At 39.8% G+C, this 22,798-nt stretch overlaps 1 protein-coding gene across 1 annotated transcript in view; it reads left to right on the top strand.

Moving 5' to 3' along the window:
* Positions 1-18,610, top strand: part of LOC115580390 (mucin-5AC-like) — a 48,132-nt gene extending 29,522 nt beyond the window's left edge. The window contains exons 29-47 of the mRNA XM_030414679.1: positions 1,773-5,010; positions 5,884-6,023; positions 6,126-6,297; positions 7,137-7,384; positions 8,010-8,193; positions 8,437-8,620; positions 8,815-8,993; positions 9,103-9,172; positions 9,292-9,422; positions 10,522-10,556; positions 10,663-10,831; positions 11,564-11,662; positions 11,761-11,801; positions 13,008-13,130; positions 14,375-14,470; positions 15,008-15,136; positions 15,939-15,978; positions 16,162-16,285; positions 18,180-18,610. Of these exons, the coding sequence (XP_030270539.1) occupies positions 1,773-5,010; positions 5,884-6,023; positions 6,126-6,297; positions 7,137-7,384; positions 8,010-8,193; positions 8,437-8,620; positions 8,815-8,993; positions 9,103-9,172; positions 9,292-9,422; positions 10,522-10,556; positions 10,663-10,831; positions 11,564-11,662; positions 11,761-11,801; positions 13,008-13,130; positions 14,375-14,470; positions 15,008-15,136; positions 15,939-15,978; positions 16,162-16,285; positions 18,180-18,396 (5,619 nt within the window). The 3' untranslated portion in view covers positions 18,397-18,610. The remainder of the gene's footprint in view (positions 1-1,772; positions 5,011-5,883; positions 6,024-6,125; positions 6,298-7,136; positions 7,385-8,009; positions 8,194-8,436; positions 8,621-8,814; positions 8,994-9,102; positions 9,173-9,291; positions 9,423-10,521; positions 10,557-10,662; positions 10,832-11,563; positions 11,663-11,760; positions 11,802-13,007; positions 13,131-14,374; positions 14,471-15,007; positions 15,137-15,938; positions 15,979-16,161; positions 16,286-18,179) is intronic.
* The last annotated feature ends 4,188 nt before the right edge of the window (positions 18,611-22,798 follow it).

Here is a 22,798-nt window from a genome sequence, read left to right as displayed (position 1 = left end):
ATGGTGGAGAAGATGAATCCATCAATAAAATAATCTCTGCTGGTTATCATGTTTGCTCAACTCCAGTCCAAGTCCAGTGTAGAGCAGTTCTTTACCCAGGTCTTTCCATTACACAGGTGGGACAATCTGTGGTTTGCAATAAAGACGTGGGTCTCATATGCAACAACAGTCGACAAGAACTTCAGCAAGAATGCTTTGATTATGAGATCAAGTTCGAATGCTGTGGGTGTCCAACACCTTCTTCTCCTTCTCCTACTACTGCTAGTACAACAACTGCTACAACAACTACAACTACGCCAGCGACAACCACTACACCTTCTACCACAACTGAAACAACACCAACAACTCAGCCAACCACAACAGCTACACCTTCTACCACAACTGAAACAACACCAACAACTCAGCCAACCACAACCACTACACCTTCTACCGCAACTGAAACAACACCAACAACCCAGCCAAACACAACCACTGCACCTTCTACCACAACTGAAACAACTGCTACAACTCAGCCTCCCACAACTTCACCTTGTCCTGGGGGACATACCATGACATGTGGTTGGACAGAATGGATCAATCTGGGGAAGCCCACACTAGGCCCTGATGGTGGAGAAGATGAATCCATCAATAAAATAATCTCTGCTGGTTATCATGTTTGCTCAACTCCAGTCCAAGTCCAGTGTAGAGCAGTTCTTTACCCAGGTCTTTCCATTACACAGGTGGGACAATCTGTGATTTGCAATAAAGACGTGGGTCTCATATGCAACAACAGTCGACAAGAACTTCAGCAAGAATGCTTTGATTATGAGATCAAGTTCGAATGCTGTGGGTGTCCAACACCTTCTTCTCCTTCTCCTACTACTACTAGTACAACAACTGCTACAACAACTACAACTCCGCCAGCGACAACCACTACACCTTCTACCACAACTGAAACAACACCAACAACTCAGCCAACCACAACAGCTACACCTTCTACCACAACTGAAACAACACCAACAACTCAGCCAACCACAACAGCTACACCTTCTACCACAACTGTAACAACACCAACAACTCAGCCAACCACAACAGCTACACCTTCTACCACAACTGAAACAACACCAACAACCCAGCCAAACACAACCACTGCACCTTCTACCACAACTGAAACAACTGCTACAACTCAGCCTCCTACAACTTCACCTTGTCCTGGGGGACATACCATGACATGTGGTTGGACAGAATGGATCAATCTGGGGAAGCCCACACTAGGCCCTGATGGTGGAGAAGATGAATCCATCAATAAAATAATCTCTGCTGGTTATCATGTTTGCTCAACTCCAGTCCAGGTCCAGTGTAGAGCAGTTCTTTACCCAGGTCTTTCCATTACACAGGTGGGACAATCTGTGATTTGCAATAAAGACGTGGGTCTCATATGCAACAACAGTCGACAAGAACTTCAGCAAGAATGCTTTGATTATGAGATCAAGTTCGAATGCTGTGGGTGTCCAACACCTTCTTCTCCTTCTCCTACTACTACTAGTACAACAACTGCTACAACAACTACAACTCCGCCAGCGACAACCACTACACCTTCTACCACAACTGAAACAACACCAACAACTCAGCCAACCACAACAGCTACACCTTCTACCACAACTGAAACAACACCAACAACTCAGCCAACCACAACAGCTACACCTTCTACCACAACTGTAACAACACCAACAACTCAGCCAACCACAACAGCTACACCTTCTACCACAACTGAAACAACACCAACAACTCAGCCAAGCACAACCACTACACCTTCTACCACAACTGAAACAACACCAACAACCCAGCCAAACACAACCACTGCACCTTCTACCACAACTGAAACAACTGCTACAACTCAGCCTCCTACAACTTCACCTTGTCCTGGGGGACATACCATGACATGTGGTTGGACAGAATGGATCAATCTGGGGAAGCCCACACTAGGCCCTGATGGTGGAGAAGATGAATCCATCAATAAAATAATCTCTGCTGGTTATCATGTTTGCTCAACTCCAGTCCAAGTCCAGTGTAGAGCAGTTCTTTACCCAGGTCTTTCCATTACACAGGTGGGACAATCTGTGATTTGCAATAAAGACGTGGGTCTCATATGCAACAACAGTCGACAAGAACTTCAGCAAGAATGCTTCGATTATGAGATCAAGTTCGAATGCTGTGGGTGTCCAACACCTTCTTCTCCTTCTCCTACTACTACTAGTACAACAACTGCTACAACAACTACAACTCCACCAGCGACAACCACTACACCTTCTACCACAACTGAAACAACACCAACAACTCAGCCAACCACAACAGCTACACCTTCTACCACAACTGAAACAACACCAACAACTCAGCCAACCACTACACCTTCTACCACAACTGAAACAACACCAACAACCCAGCCAAACACAACCACTGCACCTTCTACCACAACTGAAACAACTGCTACAACTCAGCCTCCTACAACTTCACCTTGTCCTGGGGGACATACCATGACATGTGGTTGGACAGAATGGATCAATCTGGGGAAGCCCACACTAGGCCCTGATGGTGGAGAAGATGAATCCATCAATAAAATAATCTCTGCTGGTTATCATGTTTGCTCAACTCCAGTCCAAGTCCAGTGTAGAGCAGTTCTTTACCCAGGTCTTTCCATTGCACAGGTGGGACAATCTGTGATTTGCAATAAAGACGTGGGTCTCCTATGCAACAACAGTCGACAAGAGCTTCAGCAAGAATGCTTTGATTATGAGATCAAGTTCGAATGCTGTGGGTGTCCAACACCTTCTTCTCCTTCTCCTACTACTACTAGTACAACAACTGCTACAACAACTACAACTCCGCCAGCGACAACCACTACACCTTCTACCACAACTGAAACAACACCAACAACTCAGCCAACCACAACAGCTACACCTTCTACCACAACTGAAACAACACCAACAACTCAGCCAACCACAACCACTACACCTTCTACCACAACTGAAACAACACCAACAACCCAGCCAAACACAACCACTGCACCTTCTACCACAACTGAAACAACTGCTACAACTCAGCCTCCTACAACTTCACCTTGTCCTGGGGGACATACCATGACATGTGGTTGGACAGAATGGATCAATCTGGGGAAGCCCACACTAGGCCCTGATGGTGGAGAAGATGAATCCATCAATAAAATAATCTCTGCTGGTTATCATGTTTGCTCAACTCCAGTCCAAGTCCAGTGTAGAGCAGTTCTTTACCCAGGTCTTTCCATTACACAGGTGGGACAATCTGTGATTTGCAATAAAGACGTGGGTCTCATATGCAACAACAGTCGACAAGAACTTCAGCAAGAATGCTTTGATTATGAGATCAAGTTTGAATGCTGTGGGTGTCCAACACCTTCTTCTCCTTCTCCTACTACTACTAGTACAACAACTGCTACAACAACTACAACTACGCCAGCGACAACCACTACACCTTCTACCACAACTGAAACAACACCAACAACTCAGCCAACCACAACAGCTACACCTTCTACCACAACTGAAACAACACCAACAACTCAGCCAACCACAACCACTACACCTTCTACCGCAACTGAAACAACACCAACAACCCAGCCAAACACAACCACTGCACCTTCTACCACAACTGAAACAACTGCTACAACTCAGCCTCCCACAACTTCACCTTGTCCTGGGGGACATACCATGACATGTGGTTGGACAGAATGGATCAATCTGGGGAAGCCCACACTAGGCCCTGATGGTGGAGAAGATGAATCCATCAATAAAATAATCTCTGCTGGTTATCATGTTTGCTCAACTCCAGTCCAAGTCCAGTGTAGAGCAGTTCTTTACCCAGGTCTTTCCATTACACAGGTGGGACAATCTGTGATTTGCAATAAAGACGTGGGTCTCATATGCAACAACAGTCGACAAGAACTTCAGCAAGAATGCTTTGATTATGAGATCAAGTTCGAATGCTGTGGGTGTCCAACACCTTCTTCTCCTTCTCCTACTACTACTAGTACAACAACTGCTACAACAACTACAACTCCGCCAGCGACAACCACTACACCTTCTACCACAACTGAAACAACACCAACAACTCAGCCAACCACAACAGCTACACCTTCTACCACAACTGAAACAACACCAACAACTCAGCCAACCACAACAGCTACACCTTCTACCACAACTGTAACAACACCAACAACTCAGCCAACCACAACAGCTACACCTTCTACCACAACTGAAACAACACCAACAACTCAGCCAACCACAACCACTACACCTTCTACCACAACTGAAACAACACCAACAACCCAGCCAAACACAACCACTGCACCTTCTACCACAACTGAAACAACACCAACAACCCAGCCATCCACACCCACTGCACCTTCTACCACAACTGAAACAACACCAACAACTCAGCCAACCACAACCAGTACACCTTCTCCCACAACTGAAATAACTACTACAATTGGGCCAACCCCAACTTCACCTTGCCCTGGAGGACATCCCATGACATGTGTTTGGACAGAATGGATCAATCTGGGGAAGCCCATACCAGGCCCTGATGGTGGAGAAGATGAATCCATCAATAAGATCATCTCTGCTGGTTACCATGTTTGCCCAATGCCAGTCCAAGTCCAGTGTAGAGCTGTTCTCTATCCAGGTCTTTCAATGTCACAGGTTGGACAAGCTGTGACTTGCAATGCAGATGTGGGTCTCATATGCAACAACAGTCAACAAGGGCTTCAGCCAGAATGTTTTGATTATGAGATCAAATTTGAATGCTGTGGTTGTCCACTGCCTTCTCCTTCTCCTTCTACATTACCCACCACAGTACTTTCTACCACAACAAAAACAACACACAAAAGTCACTCACCTACCACTACCCTTCCACTAAGTGTTGTTACAGGGAGGACCTCTCAACCGCCTAGAACCCCCCTTATTTGCCAATGCCTTCACAATGGTACAGATTTCCTCCCAGGTAAGTTCTGATTAATGAAGACTACTTTTTCTCTGAACCTTAGTTACATCTTTGGGTGACACCATTGTGAACATCCATTTTAAATTCTAGATCTCTCTTACTCTCTAACATTTACTGCTAAATCAGTACCATGGAATTTGCAGCATCACTAGTGCCTTAAAGCAGTAGTTATACATATCTGTACTTTTTTACTTTAGTTGTATTTACTGATGTTATTTCCTGGGCATTATGTCATGGCTGCACAGGCCACAGATAATACTAGTCCTGTGTGAATAGTGCTTCACTGGACAAAACAAATCAAACGCATAATTTCATAGTTTAAAGAATAGTCTATTTAGTTTAGTTGGTTTTATTTTTGTTTCTCTGACCAAGCTTTAAAACACTGGTATAATACATTCACGACCCGAAACAAAAACCATCAAATAATCTGAAAGGTTAGAAACACACCCCAGGTTAGCCGTATGTTGAACACAAAAAGTTTTTTGGTCCTACAAATTTCATTACTGTCCAGATGGTTTGCTACAAGTCAATGGCATGAATGTGATTGTCAAAGTTCAATTTGGCAGTAAAAATGTGATTGCCCCAGCAAATAAATCATCTAATTCACTCAAAGACATAGTCCAATATGTTACTGTTACATATAATCACAGCTGCTCATTCACAAGCCGAGTTGCCATGGCATCACTATTTTCATAATGGTCTTGTAGAGAGAGGGTGGAGAAACTTTATAGACGACTCAGCTAACTCTGTTAACTCATTAAGACTAATCGATGTGGTAAAATAGTGTATGTAAACTGAAATATATGATCTCACATAAGGTGTAGGAATGGTGACAAACTTATTCTCAACAATCTTCCTGTGCCTCATTTTCAGGCACAATAGTCTACAATGAGACGGACCATGATGGCCACTGTTACATAGGGTACTGCAATGAGAACTGTACAGTAGTGCCCATTCATCATGAGTGTCCTACACCACCAAAAGAGTGTGTCAATGTATATCCTCCAAGAAAGGTACTTCTCTATATTTGTTGCATATATAATGAACTTTTATGTTTTATTCTTCAATCAATTTGGTAATCTATGACAACACTATCTATGACCCCCCACCCCCAGGATGGTGAAAGCTGGAGGGAGAGTAACTGTAGTGTAGGAACATGTGAAAATGGCAAAGTGACCTACAACCAGACACAATGTCCAAATCAGAAGCCTGTAGTGTGTGCAAACAACTACCCTGCTATTGAAGTGAACAATGATGATGGATGCTGCTCTCACTATGAATGTCAATGTAAGTCTGACCCTCTAAAATCTTGCTTGGTTTCCAAACCATTAGGTTAAACCTGTAAAAGCTTAACAGTTGCAATACTTTGTTTTATGTATAGTTTTTTTTTTTTTCTTAATCAATATTGTATTTTATCTTTATTATATTCTGTATGCTACGAGGGTTGCCTTGGTATTATTCAACCTGTACCCTATTTTCCCATGTTTTTGTGTCTTAAGTGGACAACTATTTTTTTTCAATTGTTCCAGTATGAAGCGAGACTGCTGCAAAAACTATAGGGTCCACACATAATCACCAGCCTTCCCAATTTTTGACTCCCTTTTTTCATCGCTCTCTTTCGTTGCTCCTGCAGTTACGTTTCTCCCATGTTTCTCCCAATTTATGATGATTTTTCACACTTTCTCCCCTTTGCATTATCATGACATGTTTCTGGCACTGTTGTGTACACCGTGTGTAGTCTGCTGTCTTCAGTGAGTGACAGACAGAGAGAGAAATGAGGAATAGAAAGATTATTTAAACAATTGTTAGATGCCCTGGAGAAAATAATTCAGGTTTCCTACATAACGTCTAAAAGGAATGTTGATTGAAAATAACAACCCCTCCAATCCCCATTGAGAGACTGACAAACAGGGCATTGGCATGCACAGACTCTCAGGGGCAAGGGCAAAAAAAAAGTGATTACTTTATGCCACAGATTTATGCAAGTTTACCCAAGCGAGCGAATAACACTGCATTGTTTTCTGAGAATATAAAGGTTGAAAATTATCAAGGTTACCATATAACAATGGATTGGCCAGATGACTTGGAATATATTTTTAAAAATGTAATATCTGTATTGTTTGAAGGTAACTGCTATGGTTGGGGAGACCCCCATTATGTCACCTTCGATGGAACCTACTATGGTTTTCAAGGCAACTGTTCCTACTGGCTGGTGAAAGAGATAATCCCCAGATACAACTTCAGTGTTATGATCGATAACTACTACTGTGGTGCACTTGATGGCCTGTCATGTCCACAGTCCATCACTGTCTTCTACAATAGCTACAAGATCTTTATTACCCAAAAGAATATTAATGGCATTTTCACAAACCAGGTAATTAAACTATCATCATTTTCCTTGCAGCAACTCTTTTATACATACTTTTTTTTATTTTCATGATGTACATGTCAATGAATCATCGGTCAATCAATTTGTATAGCGCCTATTCACAACAAAAGTAATTTCATGACACTTTCCAAATTGAGCAGGTCTAGACCATACTCCTTTACTGATTTATCTACAGAGACCCAACATTTACCCCATGAGCAAGCACAGAACAGTGGCAAGAAAAAATCACCTTTTATCAGGCAGAAACGTCAGAGCAGAACTGGACTCATTGGTGGGCAATCATCTGCCTACAGTGGTTGCATTGAGAGAGAGGGAGAGGGAGAGAAAGAGGGTGGGTGATGAGGGAGAGATGAGGAAGCTATTCTGAAAGGACTGTTGTACATATCCTGTGCTAAGTAAAGGTAGAACTTCTTTAATCAATGTAGTTGGGACTGGGTTTAACAGACACGTTGATGGTTTAGATGACGACATTTGCTCAATGCTAAATAATAAGTTGCTCTGGCATTATGGAGAGCTTTCTTGTAATGATGTTCATAATATACTAATCTTTTATATAGAAGTTTGAAAAGGGTTATTTCTTACATTTATATCGTAATGCTTTTTGTTGCAGATTTCTGTGAATGACAAGCGCGTAAGTCCTGCTTATCAGAATAGTGACTTCCGTATAACCACTACTGGTATTGATACAGTGCTCGTCATCCCTAAAATCCACGCCAAGGTCACCTTCTCTGGGCTCATATTCAGTATCTACCTGCCATATAGTGAATTTGGCAATAACACCTGGGGACAATGTGGTGAGTTCTGCAGTAGATATAAATCGCCTCTTACTGTATGTAGAGTCTAGTGATCAGAAATAGCAGTCAGAACTGATTGGACCAAATTTAACACATTTGGTATTAAGTATGATTGAGTGTTGAAAAAAGAGCTTGCCATAAAATGGTTTCTACATAATTCTAGCAGTTCTAGGAATTTTCAATGAAAGTAGTGGGCTGACTCGTGTTGTGTCATGGTTTTACTAACGATGAGGCTTTCCCTAGGCACATGTGACAACAATCGGACAGATGACTGCATGTTGCCAAGTGGCAAAATTGATCCTTCCTGTCCTAATATGGCACACGAGTGGCATGCAAACAACAGTTACTGTGAACCTCCAGTTCACCCCACACCAACACCTGTGCCTATCCCCTGCGATACATCCATCTGTGACATCATCAAAAGCAGGTACTATAAGGGAAAATTGGTAACACGTGTAAAATGTAATCTCTGCAAAGGCCATATTAAACAATTTATACAATTTAAACACCTGCTATGCAACATATTTCTAGTTAATTCACTTGTCTCAGCTTGATAATGTACAATAATGCATTAAGTTTGCGTTCTGTGTCCATACTGACTGTAAATCCCATCTTCCCCAGTTTGTTTGAAGCTTGCCACAGGCTCATTGACTACAGTCCATTTCTTACGGCGTGTGAGTTTGACGTTTGCCACCTGCACATTAATCACATTGGCTGCTCCAGTTTACAAACCTATGCTGATGCCTGTGCTGAGGCCGGAGTGTGTATTGACTGGAGGAGTGCCACCAAAGGACTCTGTGGTATGCAACTACAATACACCTTGTAACACACTCATAATTTAACATTCACCAACAACATCAATACAATGACCTCCACTAAAATAAGTATTTTCTTTTCATCTATTAATAGAGTATAAATGTCCAAGTCCAAAAGTTTATCAGGCCTGTGGCCCTCTGGTGGAGCCTACCTGTGAATCCTGGTAAAGCAATTCACCAACACATTGTAGTTGCTCATCACAATCAATACATTTTTTCTTCCATGTATGCATTGACCAGCAATAAGGTGTGGCCTTTACATGGTATGCTATTGTCTCTGCAGGTACAACAGTAAATTCATCTATGCTGTCAATGAGTTCAGTGCCATGTTGAATCTGACACTGGAGGGTTGCTACTGCCCAAATGGCACCACTCTCCTCTCTTCAAGCTCAAACGAATGTATGCCCACCTGTGGTAAGAGCAGATAGCACTACTGTATGGTGACAGTTATTTTTCATTTAAGAATACCCTGCTTGCAGTTTTTGGCAGCCTATAGAGCGCTGTCAGGATGGTTTTATTTTGTAGGCTAACCCAGATGTTAATCAACTGGATTTTGGCTTTTGCAAGATGATCTTCACAGATGAACTTTTCAGGATTTTTGATGCGTAGTTGAAATCGGCAGAAAAACAAACTACACTCACTGGCTTCAACGTCACCAACATTAAGCATCTTACGACACTATAGTATAGACACTTTACTATAAACAGATCAATCTACTAGTTGTAAAGTTTATAATTATCTCTAAATAAAAATCTCTAAAGCTTCTGTTAACTGCAGCCCTTATTTCAGACATTGAACCAAAAACCTGTTCAAATCCACTATTGTGACCAATTTGCAATCACATTTATCATTCTATCACCAATTCAAATTTGGTGCCATAAACCCAGTTTAGCAGCTCTACTTAGACATACAATTAATGTTGGCTGTTTTTACCTCGGAAAGAATCTATACTTATCTTTAACCAAGCATTTTGCCATAACTGATCAAGAGGAAATCGTTCAAAATTTCCATTATCCAGTGTTGCAGAACTGTCTGTAACATTTTCTTTCTTTAGTTCCCTGCACATATATACATGTTACTGCTTTGTGTTTATTAGTCTCTTCAATATATTTATGTAAACGAAATATGTAGCTTTAGATGGAGCTAGACTAGCAGTAATTTAGGACAGCTTAGATTCAAGCAATCAAAATTGTAGTCTGAGTCTGTTGGCAGACTGTGATAGCAAACTAAAAGGAGGAACATACAAACTGACTACCTGAAGCTGAGCAGTTATAGAAGCCATTGGCTACTACACAATGCAGTGCCTTAGCAATGGGTGAAGGACTTTAAATCTTAATAATTCATTTTAATTGTAAACCACTGTTTAGGAATATGATGTTCCTTTAAAACGTCATAGAAATAATTCTTAACCTTAATTCAGTGAGAAAACATTCAGCATAGCCTTAGCTCCTGAGGTAGGTAAACCAAGTGAATGAATGGTAATGACTTTATACTTTATCATTTCTCCTGATAGAAATTTGTCGCATGCCAAATGGAAAATGGACAAAGGTAAATTATTTGTCATCAGTGCCAGTCATTTTTACATAACCTTTTGACAAGCCAGGATAATGACATGTCTCCTGCCATAATTCTATAAAAAACACTGTATCCTCAGGCCAATACAACATGGACAGAAGGCTGTGATGTATGTGTATGTGAGGAGGACACACTGCAGGTAATCTGCCGTCCCATGTCCTGTCCAACACAGCCAGCCCTCACCTGTGACCAGGAAGGTCAGGTCAAGGTCAATGACACTGTTGGCTGCTGTCAACAGGAGAAATGTGGTAAGTATGTACCAAGATGGTAGCAACCCCTGGATTCACACTGGGTTTTATAAGTCTCTACTGTATTTAGAAATTATACACATACTCCATCTATTTTAAACACCTGTATTCAGGATCAAGAGGACTCCTGAAGGGACCGTTCACCCAAAAATTACAATTTTGTCATCATCTACTCACCTCTTAGCCGATGGAAAGTTGGGGGAGGATATGTAGTCCATTGAACATTTCTGGAGCTTTACAGCAAAACAGCATTGCAGCATGCTCCTAAAAAACTAAGTAGATGGGGACTTGTTTTCAAATCTTGAAATAAAAGAATACAAATGTAAATGCCTCCATACAGCTTGTTGCCAGAAGCTCAAAATGGATGTAATTTACACCCATTTTAAAGCTGAAATTTCCACTGTGGCTGCTTGGTCGAAGATGATAGCATGCACCATGTCTGCAATGAGTGCATGAACTAGACTGTGTGGCAAGGCTGCTCATAATTAGATTAAATTAGATTACATATGGCAGGTAGTTGCTGAAGGCCTTGGTGGAAGGACTAACAGACCCAAAATGAAAACAACATTCTTTTTTCCTGCCTACTATGAAAACCACATGCCCTTTGGAGTACTTATTTAAGGTTCACTTCTCAGTTGGTGAATTGGTGTGAACATGTATTCATTCATTCATTCATTCATTCATTCATTCATTCATTCAATCGTTCATTCGTCCATCTGTGTCTTTGAACAGAGTGTGATGTTAGGCAGTGCCCTGGTTCAGTGCCATCCTGTCCTATTGGTTTTACTCTGAATGCCACCATGGGAGTCTGTTGTTTCAATTATACTTGCGGTGAGTGTGTGCATGTTGCTGAAATTGCATAGCCACATCTAATTTTTGCCTCTGTGACATTTAAAATGCATTCATCAATTGGCCTGTTTCCCTTATAGTGAAAAAGGATGTGTGTGTTTACGACAACCGTGAATATCAGGTGAGACCTCACATTTGTCACCTCCATGTCAAGCTAATAAGAATACAACTGACCAGAATATGACACAAAATAATACAGGAATGCTTTGTTCAACTTCGTTGTTTAAAAACTGAGAGATCGTGTCATGATTTTTCATCAAAACATGTTTTATGTCATGACAAAGATTTGAAAGGAAATTTCTAGACTGATAACTGGTGGTAAAGGTGAATAGTAAAGTCATGACTTTAAAAGTTCTCCGTTATGACTATTTTAAGTTGACTGTGCTGCTGTGAATTTCACCATTCAAATGTTGATTAGTGTATTAACAATATACTAAAAAATGTCTGCAGCTCCAACAGTCCACACCTACAGAATATTAAACAGCAAATTAGTCACAGCCATGAATGTTTTGCACCACACCTGGTGCAGAAGAAGGTGTGGAATATGTAGAAGCAATAAAAATTATGTTTATAATGATGGATGTATCAGTGAATCCAGGGAAAATAATTTCTTCTTTGTCTAATTGTTCAAGATTTATATGACTTGCCAAGTCAGTTTGGGTTTCAGATAAAGTGAGACCACGTAACTCCTGACTTCTTTTCTTTAAAATTGACAAACATATGTGCAATTAATGGCACAATTCAAACTCGTAAACAAATGTGTCTCTTTCTTACTATAAACAACTGCATGAAGTGAAATAAGGTCCAATGGGGCAGACTGAAAGAGGCAGGACTTCACCTCTCTGCTCCACTTTACTACCTAGACCTTTAAAACCTTAAGCAATATACTACAAAAGCTCAGCCATAAATCCTCCTTTTAGAAAGATGAGAGTAACTTCTCCAGCAGTTCTTGATTTGGTCAATTGTTCAGGGGATTTTGGCTAAACGTGTTCGAACAAACACTTTTTTTGTTTTTAAGCCTTTTAACCATCAAGGCAATCTTTAACTTCTATAAGATCCCCAACTAGTAAGCTGCCACAGGCCTTTTGTTTTGCTCTTGCCATGTTTTTGCGCCTCCTGAAAGCATCATCACCTGTGATACACTTTCAGAAGTAGGCTGTATTTAAATGTTTTTTTTTCTCATATGTGATTTGTTTTCTTTTTCTGTCCTGAATCTGTGTTAAAAAAGTGCTATATAAACAAAGGTTTACTTAATTATTGTCCTGCATTATATTGAGTGGTGTTATTATGTTTCACCCACCACATTTACCATCTCACATTGCGGCAGGTTGGAGAACTGGTGCCGATGAATCCATGTGACAAGTGCAGTTGCACTGATCAGCCAGATGCCAGCAGCCAACTACACAAAATAGAATGTCAGCCTATACCTTGTGACACCCACTGCCCTGTGGTAAGACTAGTCTCTCTTTCTCTTTCCTCCGTCTCTGACTTAATTACTTACATGTATGGAAACCGATCGGTTGAGAGAATCTACTGGACCCAAAAGAGCACAAAACAAATTTAAACACTGATCATTTTACAAGACCAGACCTGAGTGTATACACCAACAGATTCACAAGTGCAAACATGATTTAAAGAGTGAGCAAGGACAGAATGGTGAGTGAGATCAATTTATCAAGGAATTTGGACAAGCAGCGTCTATTTTAATCATTTCCATAATGTAACTGTGAAAGGTATGGGATTCCTGTATTTCAGCTACGTGTAGTATATCATGGCTATAGACTTGATTATTTTGGCATTTCACTTAGGTGATTCCTCAAGACATTTTGTTATTTACTCTAAAAAGCTGTCCTGTTTTTTAATATTAAAAAGGATCTGTATTAGCACTTATATCTATATAGGTGATATTGGTCTTGCATTTCTTGATATCAGATCGAAACCAAATTTTGTGGTATCCCCAACCCCTAGTATGACACACTTTGTGACACGGAAGCAGACAGGGCGCACTTTAGACATGAAAACAGACAGGCTGTACAGCGATGATGCAGCAAACTGACACTCTTTTCAAGGAAAGAAACATCTTAATATTTTGCTTTAATGTAGAATATACAAGAAGGCACCAATGATTTAGAATTTGCCATAGCTGTTTCGCAAATTTTGCTCAAAAGTTTTTGCCTAGACTTTAGTTTTACTCTTCACTGCCACCAGAAAAAATTATCAGATGTTAAATATATAAACATATGTGAATGCATCCCTTTCATTTATGTCTACCATGTTCTAAACCCACCAGAATGCTAATGTCAACCCTAAATGGAAAACCTGACATTAAAGTCAAAGTCAAAGTCAAAGTCGGCTTTATTGTCAATTCTTCAAATGTACCAGACATACAAAGGAATCGAAACTACGTTTCTAACTATCCCACGGTGAAGACAAGACAAGACATACTTAGCTCTCAATTAAACAGTAAAGTGCACAACAAATAAAGACAGTGCACAACAAATAGAGACGGACAGTAAATAAAGTAAATAAAGTAAAGTGCACAGTAGATGAAGACATTTTACCAAAAAAAAACCCAAAAAATAAAAAAGTTCATTAGGGGTTCATTAAATAGCCTCCTTCAGATCTGATCTTGTGTTGATTTTCTAATTTGACATTTTGCTTATATGTTGACTTTATCTTTGTGTTGCTATCCAGGGTTATGAGTACCAGGTGGTCTCAAACAATTGCTGTGGGAAATGCGTCCAAACAAGCTGCGTTGTCACGCTGTCAAACTCCACACACACATTAAAGGTTGGTATATGTGTATGTGCATTCAGTGTGTATGTTTGAAGAGAGATAAGGGAAAAGGGAGTAGATCAGATTGCATATACTGTATCTATTCTGTCACTGAGGTCTCAAATATCTGTACTATCCCTTGAATACAATAATGATGCTACTGGATCACATTGCATTACTTTGTGCAGGTATATCTGCACGTGTCACATATACGTATGATGGCAGCTCGAAATAAAAAAAAACACTTAATGTGCAGTTGCAGACATTTTGCAGTTGCTCTTGGTGTCATAACATGGTAAATAAAAGATTTCCATAGGTCAAACAGGATCAAATCATTAGAATCGAATACAATTTATTTTTATCGTTTAAAACATAGAGCAGACTTTTCAAAAAAAGTCTGGTGATGATGTGATGGAGTATCTTTCTGAGAGCCTAAAAGTCTAAATATGTTGTTATCGGGATGGTAGTGGTAAATCTGATGCAGCCCTGTCTGTGAGATCATGTTCACTATTTTTAGGTTATTTATGTAACATTTATGTATTATTATTTTAGCCTGGCACCATTTGGACTCCCCCTGGGAACCCCTGTGTGAAGTTCGAGTGTGTGCAGATCATCAATCAGTTCATCACTGTCGAGGCCAAGACCATGTGCCCTCCCTTCAACCTTGATGAATGCATACCGGTAGACTGCATACTCACGTGCACACACAAGCACAAACGCACACACACACACACACACCATAGCCTTATTGCTTCTTAATCTTGGAAGATTTGAGTCAAAAATTTAATTCAAGGCTCAAGATTCAAAGTGTTTATTGTCATATGCACAGTAAAAAAACATGGTTCTCTGTACAATGAGATTCTTCCTTTGCTGTATGCAGAATGCCAACGATGTAAAAAATAAATATATACAACCGAAGTATAGCCTACAATATATAAAATAAAGTACTTTTACAAGGCACACGTGATAAATAAGAAAAAGTAGCATCAATAATTATAATAATAAAACAGTGAAAACATACACAAACACTCAGACACACACATACATACATACATAATCTTGGAACACTTGAGTCATGTTCATGATGGGATATAAAACGAACATTCACTGAAGACTTGATGCTCATGATTCAGGAAAACAGGTAGGGGGACACAAGAAAACAGTAGCACTGATGTCAGCACACTGCTACAGTATCTACTGGTAATGTAAATCTCTACAATCTGTACAATGTTGATATGAGGATGACATGGTGATATGTAAAAAAGGTGTTCTCTTTTTCATAAAAGCATGAAACTTGGTACAGTTGTACAGATTGGGGCCCTGAACATTCTATGATAAGGACCCATGGCAAAAATTCTATGTGGCCATTTTACTTTCAGCTATAACTGAATTATGTATTTTGCATTATCACTGTGAAAAGGAAACTAGATGAATGAAACATGACCCAACAGCATCCTGATGTAAATGTGTTTTTCTCCTGCAGGGAACTGACATCATAGCTCCAGATGGATGCTGCCGTACCTGTATGTATTGCATCCATAAGTCTTTGATTCCTGTATATTATTTACTTTCCTATGGCCTTACATGTAATCATGATGCCTTATGACTGCTCTTATAAGACATGATAATGTGCAGAGGCTATAATCAGTAAATCAGGTCAAATTAGATCTTCTTTGCTTTCAACATGTGTCTCCTGCCTTCCTCAGGTATTCCGAAGGGTCAACCATGCAATGTGTCCACCACTGTTATGTACCTGGAGAGCCAGGGTTGCCAGTCCCAAGAGAGGGTCAATATCACATCCTGTAGAGGAGCATGTGGCACATTCACCTTGTAAGTCTGCCTAATGTAATCTTTCTTATCATCAGTATATTATTAATATCGACAAAGAATGTGGCTGTTGTGCCTTTCATTAAATTAAAGGTGAATTTTCATTAGGTAGGGTAAATTGTGAAAGAGATTTAGTAAAGAATGGTCAAAATGCAGGGGTGCCGTTTAGCTCAGTTGGAAGAGCGGGTGCACCAGGTTCAAGTCCTGGTCTGAGGCCCTTTGCCAAGTGCCACTCCCCCTATCTCTCATTCTGTTTCTTGTCATATCTCAAAATGTCCTGTCAATAAAGCCATTTTAAAAAGGCTTAAAAAAAAAGGATGGTCGTAATGTTTGCTGCTGGGATATCCTGTTCATAATATTGCTCAAGTTTAAAAAATGCTGCATTCTATACATCCCACAATGCAATGCCATACTATCTCTTTATGACACACCCTGGCCTGCAAAATACGATGTAGGTGATATTTCACAACCACAGACTGATTCTTGTAGAAATAGCTAAACAACGTACCAACCTCAAGGAAGACATGGCCATTCTAAATCCAAGAATAGATCAATCCCCTGCAAGCTTCAGTGGAAGAACTACGTAATACAGTCAACTCTTTTTCAAGGCCGTCTTACAGAGGCTCTGGCAGGTGAAAACTTTGAACAGCGTTTTACAGCTCAGGCCACAATCAAATCCTTCAAGGCCGGAAAGACGTCTCTGTTGGACTGCCTTGAAAATCTGGAAAAAGTTGTGTTGCGCTGTGTGCGCCTGACAGCAGTCACATTTACTGCAGTGAAAAATACACAGAAAAACTATATGGAAACTAACATGATACATCCACAGTATTAAAAGATATTATTAAAGCAGTGTCCATTCTGTTTGGCAATTCTTTAATGCTATTTGATCTTATATTTATACAACCAATGATGTTAATTCCATCAGTTAGATAACTGGGTTGAGGTGAAAAGGACTCAGTACGTTCATGCTTATCATAGGGAAAGGCATGGCAGACTTTTCGGAAGTCCTTAAAACCTGAATTTCAACAGCTGTTCAGCTCTGTTCAGCTCATGGTCAGCTGAGCGTCAGCACAGCAGCGGCTCACCTGTAACTACCATGAAACGCGCACGGTTCTTGTTCTCCCTCCCACTTTCTCACTCTTTTCAAGGGAGGTAAGAAAAATCACGTTATTATTAAGAATATTTATTGATAATATTTATTGATAATTATCAAAGTCGAACTCCATGTAAACAGATAGGGCAGTCAGGAGCCACGCTGCAGCAGCAGCACAGCCTATGTGATCCCAAACATGTGAATAAGCAGCAGCAGCAGCTACTCAGTGATGCAGCCACCACGTACTACAGAAGCATCATGTGTGGCCAACCCTCTAATGGTGTGAAAGCGCTTATGAACTATCATTAAGTCTAGTGGACTTTGATTTGAGATTTGGTTTTGCTTATATCTTTTACAATTGAAAGGCACTCATAGAATAAATATAACTTAAGAAAAGCACAAGATACACATAACGTTTGATATAAAGTGGCAAGTGTCTGAGGGCCCTAACCTAACATGTTCTATACATGGGCTCACAGGTTCTCTTGTCAAGTTTGTTTGTGTAGATCATAACTTTTGTGTGGGCGGTGGCGATATTTTGTGCATATTCACTGTTTATGAATAAGACCCCTGATCTCTATGTGTGAGATTGTTATAGTGCCCCCTTTTAAAAAAACATAACAAAACATTGAAAATCTTTTTTGCTCAGTTCAGCATAAATGTGACTTTAAAGAGCTTTCTAAACCTGTAGATCTGTTATCTTAAATTAAAATTTTCTTCAACTGAAACTAATTTCTCCCAATTCCCCCTTTGCCTCCTGTTGTCCTCACCTCGCCCCTTCCTCTTCTGTCTCTCTTCTCTTAGCTACTCGAACAAAATGAAATCCTTGCAGCACACCTGCTCTTGCTGCCAGGAGTTGGCCACATCTGAGCGACAGATCCAGCTCTTCTGCCCTGACAACACAGAGCTCACCTACGCCTACACCCACATCGAAGCCTGCGGGTGTCTCAAGACAGACTGCTCCGTGCCAGGCCAGAGTCAAAAGACTGCCACTTCGCCCAGCATCAAGTCACGTCGATAAAGGAGATAAAGCAAAACCCCTGACTAGCACTGTCACTTCTTAGCATGATTTTTTAAGGACCATGACTGAGCATTCATAATTGAATGACTGTCTGCTTCATTTGCATACATAATCCTTATATTTATGTCTAATGTATTAGTTTAGTTAGATTTAGCTTGATAGAATTGTAAAACACAAAGATCTCATGAATAAAGATCATACTATAGCTGCAGGCTGAGCATGTTTGTTCATTTGTGTGTGTGTGTGCGTGCGTGCGTGCGCACGCACTGTTAACAGTCACATGTAGTAATTACCATCGCATCTAGACTGCTTTTCAAGCTAGAACAACATCATTAACATGGATAAGTGATATTATCCATAATAGCATGAACAAGCAGCATGAACATTAGCAGGGATAAGGGATAGCTCTCACATGAACAGGAGTTCTTCTTGTGTATTGAGCAGCTGCAGAATTCATTCATGGTCTGCATAATTTATAAATAATTCAAAATAATATTTTACTTTTAACCTTATAACCTAATTATAAACACTAAAATATAGACAGACATTTGAGGTTGGGTAGTAATGTTGAGTTCAAAACCCTTTCATTATTAATTCAGAACTTTATGAAATGTTTTCTATTATTTTATGTTCAGTGTTGACCTGATATGTACTTCTATAAAGAACAGTAAAACTGAAAATCAGGGCCACTGTAAGAAAAAAAAATCTTCTGAGATAAAAAGTCACAATTCTCAGAAAAAGTCTAAATTATTTTGGTGACTGTTTCGTTGCCAAACGCATTGTCTCAGTACTCTCAGTATTTCTGGAAAACAGAACACAATACATGTATGAGGTTTTTGATGGCAAAGCGATCGCGTGCGTGTGTGTCTGTGTGTGCTAACAGCTAACCTCCACCTGTGTTAACACTTCACCTCAAGCAGCTGTGTGAGAAATCTATCACCTCCATACATACAGACTTAAGCAACATCCTGCTTCCAGTTTACTTCCCAGCCCTGACTATTTGCCCATGACGTGCAAGAAAAAGGTCTCACATAAAAGTTGTGATCACAGAACTGAAGAGAAAGTTACACACAAAGTCTCTGACAAACACTGTCAGAGTGACACAGTGCCTTTAGGCTAGGCGGTCCCACACAGCACACAACCGCTGGTCAAATCTTTTGAAGGCTAACGGGTGGAGAGAACAAGTATTCATAGACATCTTGGGTAAACAAGGATGTTTACCAATTTAACATTTATCTAACCAGATACGTCAGTGAAAGCACATTATCATGACTTACTATACGTCTCAACACCGCTATGATTTAGAGACATAGGCAATTAGACTGGAGAGGTAACTGCGTAGTTGTGAAAGACTCAATCAGTACACATTAGTATCACCATTTTTCATTACAAAGAGTCAGATAAAAAACTTCTTACTGGTTGCATTATTATTATTAATATTATTATCATAATAATTATAATTATAATTATTATTATTTATTATTATTATTATTATTATTATTATTAATATTATTAATAAGGATAGGATAGATTAACACATTCAAGCATGTAGATATGAGGAGGTACACCAATTAGATACAAGCCGTTACATTTATATAGCATGCACATTTTTGTGACAGATTCATTCTGTGGTTTCAGTATTTTTCAAGCAATTTAATGCAGCACTTGGAAAACAGGCTGGGTCTCTCTTTCTTGAATTCTTTCGCCCTAAAATAATCACTCCGCCTGTTTAACTTCTGCAGTGGATCAAATTAAGAGAGGTGTTCTTAAAGTAAAAAGTAGTACTAGCCCAGTTAGTTAATAAGCTATCCTTTGACCTTTAGCCAGTAATTTCATCCATACTTCTTTTTCTCATATACCAGTAATACAATACATTTATTGCAAGGTGCTTTGGACAAGTGAATGCCAAATCAATGTGATGTGAGAAGCTGGTTTCGCTCTGCTCATGAAGATGCAATTGAATTCTGCAACAAGACCAACTTAGTCTCCCAGAGATGTTAAAATGTGATAAATAAAAGCATCCACTTAAGGTACACATTAGACTTTTAGACCTACAGACAAAATGTTTTACTAAACAGACCAAACAGATGACAAGTGCTTATCAACGTATTAAATGTAATTATAAAAAGGTGATTGTTTCAACTACTCCTTCCCTAATTCTATATCTTTCCTATCTCATCATGTCTCATCCCTGCCCCCCCAACTTATTATGAAGCAGTATAACAAAAGTACTGAGATTTGCACAACACACTGACTTTCAAAATGTCATTCTCTCAGGTTTTCTGCACAGACATGAGTTAAGTATGGCTTTCAGGGGGAGATGGCTGCTTGTTACGGCTGGCTACAGTAGTGAGACGTCACTGCGGCCTGCATGGAGGTGGCTGTGGCTCTGCCCTACTCCAGAGCTGGTCCATTACCAGCTCGGCTTAACGCAGCACAGTAAAACTGGTAATGGAGAAGCACATCAGCATGGCTCAGTTTGACTCGGCGTGGCAAAAAGTGCTACTGGAAAAATGGCATTAGAGTCTAAGCTACAATTTTTTCCCCTCATGTCCCTTACGGGGCTCCGTACTAAGCCTATGTGATAAAAAAAACGGTATAAAATAAATAACAATGAATAATATTATCTTTGCTACAGACATTAACTTGTATTTAATTTTACAACTCCATTAAACAGTCATAAATATGGGCTACTTCTTTGGAGAAAGAATAAAGTGGAGAAAGTCACTAGATTCCCTTAAAAAAACCTTCAAGTTTGGGGCGTTCTTTTTTTTTTGCTTGAAGAGTTCTGTATGAACTGTATGTATCCTGTTTGTCAATTTTTTGCGAAACACTTTCTACAACACATTCTTAAATACCTGTTAATTCGGCAAACGTTATACCTGAAGTTATTTCTTTCTTTGTGTAATAAACGTATGCGCTTCTTCCAGCAATGTAGGTGAATATTTGCTTATAGAGTTGGGTACTGAGATGAGAGTTCAAGTGGTCACAAGATGAATGTCGAGATGCATTTAAGGTCAGGTGTGAATTGACGGGCTTGAAGCTGTCTACCTATGATCTGATCGTTCAGGTTGTAAACATCTTGTCTTGCAGAATACTTCTGTTTGGCTATAAGTCTGTCTCTTTATCTCCACCCTAAACACTAACTAGGGTTGGGGTTAGTTAATTTAGAGACCCTCACAAAGCTCACATCATAAATGTCCCAACTTTTCCAAATCAGGGTGGCTGGGTGCCCCAGTAGCTCAGATAGTAGAGCATGTACTGACACTGTACCCTCACTGCAGTCCGACCTGCTCGTGTCATCTTGTCGGTATGTCATCTTTCCTCTCTCGTCCCATTTCCTGTCGTATCTCATGCTCTCTTACCAATATGGGTTTTTATATGCTTGGCAAAGAACCAGTGACTCTGGATGTTTAAACTGGACCTAAGCAGTAAGAGTTAAAAACAAAAGTAAACAGAAAGGAAATGTATTTGCTGTTGACAATATCACTACCTTGTTTGAAAGAGTCTGGGGTCAGATGAGGCAACCTGCTAAATCCTAATCCTCCAACACTTCAACCTCCAGTCTGAGCTGCTCTGTCTTTGCTTGCAGTCCTTATTGTCTCAAACTTAATGTCGTGGCAATGTGCACGTACTCTACTATGGAGCAGGGGTGGAGGCAATGAATGACGTTTACTATTTTGTTTACTCAAACAAACTTTTTTCTAGTACTCAAGTATTATTATTATTACAACATTGTACAACTTTACTTTTACAGTTGTCAGCACACATTCAAAATATATGTCATTTCATCTTTTAAATCAAAATCTGAGTCATTTTGTATTGTACTGCAAAACAATAATCATTTTCTGCATTGACATCACAGTTACATTATTGGCATTTGGCAGTACATAAGTCTTTATTGACACAACACACACACTCTAGTTGGTTAAACAGATCAGAGTTTTTTATTAAAGATGCACAGGATGCATATCCTGGACTGAAGGAGCTGAGTCACGTTGGATTATTTACGCAGGCTTCCATCATTAACACCCAACAATCCTTCACCTCCTTAGAGCAACACAACGTTCTGTTTACACCTGAACAATACGCCATATTGTGTCTCCATACTTGATACTAATGGGTGTGGGCCTGTGCATATTAAGTTGTCTTAAGCACAAAATAACCCATTGATTAGATATTCAGTATCAAAGTGCAACAATTTGGGTTTGTTATTCATTTATCTTAAACAGGAAATAATCAAGGGTTGCAAGGTCACATCTGTGCATAGATTCTCATTCAGCATGGACAGACCGAGGGAATGGGTCCCACATATAAAAGTTCCCTTTCTTATATAACTGATATATAACTTCCATAGTTTTATTTTTTTTATATAACTGCATTTCAGAATAATATATTACAC

This window comes from Sparus aurata, chromosome 4, assembly GCF_900880675.1.
Source record: "Sparus aurata chromosome 4, fSpaAur1.1, whole genome shotgun sequence".
Taxonomy (NCBI): Eukaryota; Metazoa; Chordata; class Actinopteri; order Spariformes; family Sparidae; genus Sparus; species Sparus aurata.
This window is presented reverse-complemented; position numbering and strand designations above follow the sequence as displayed.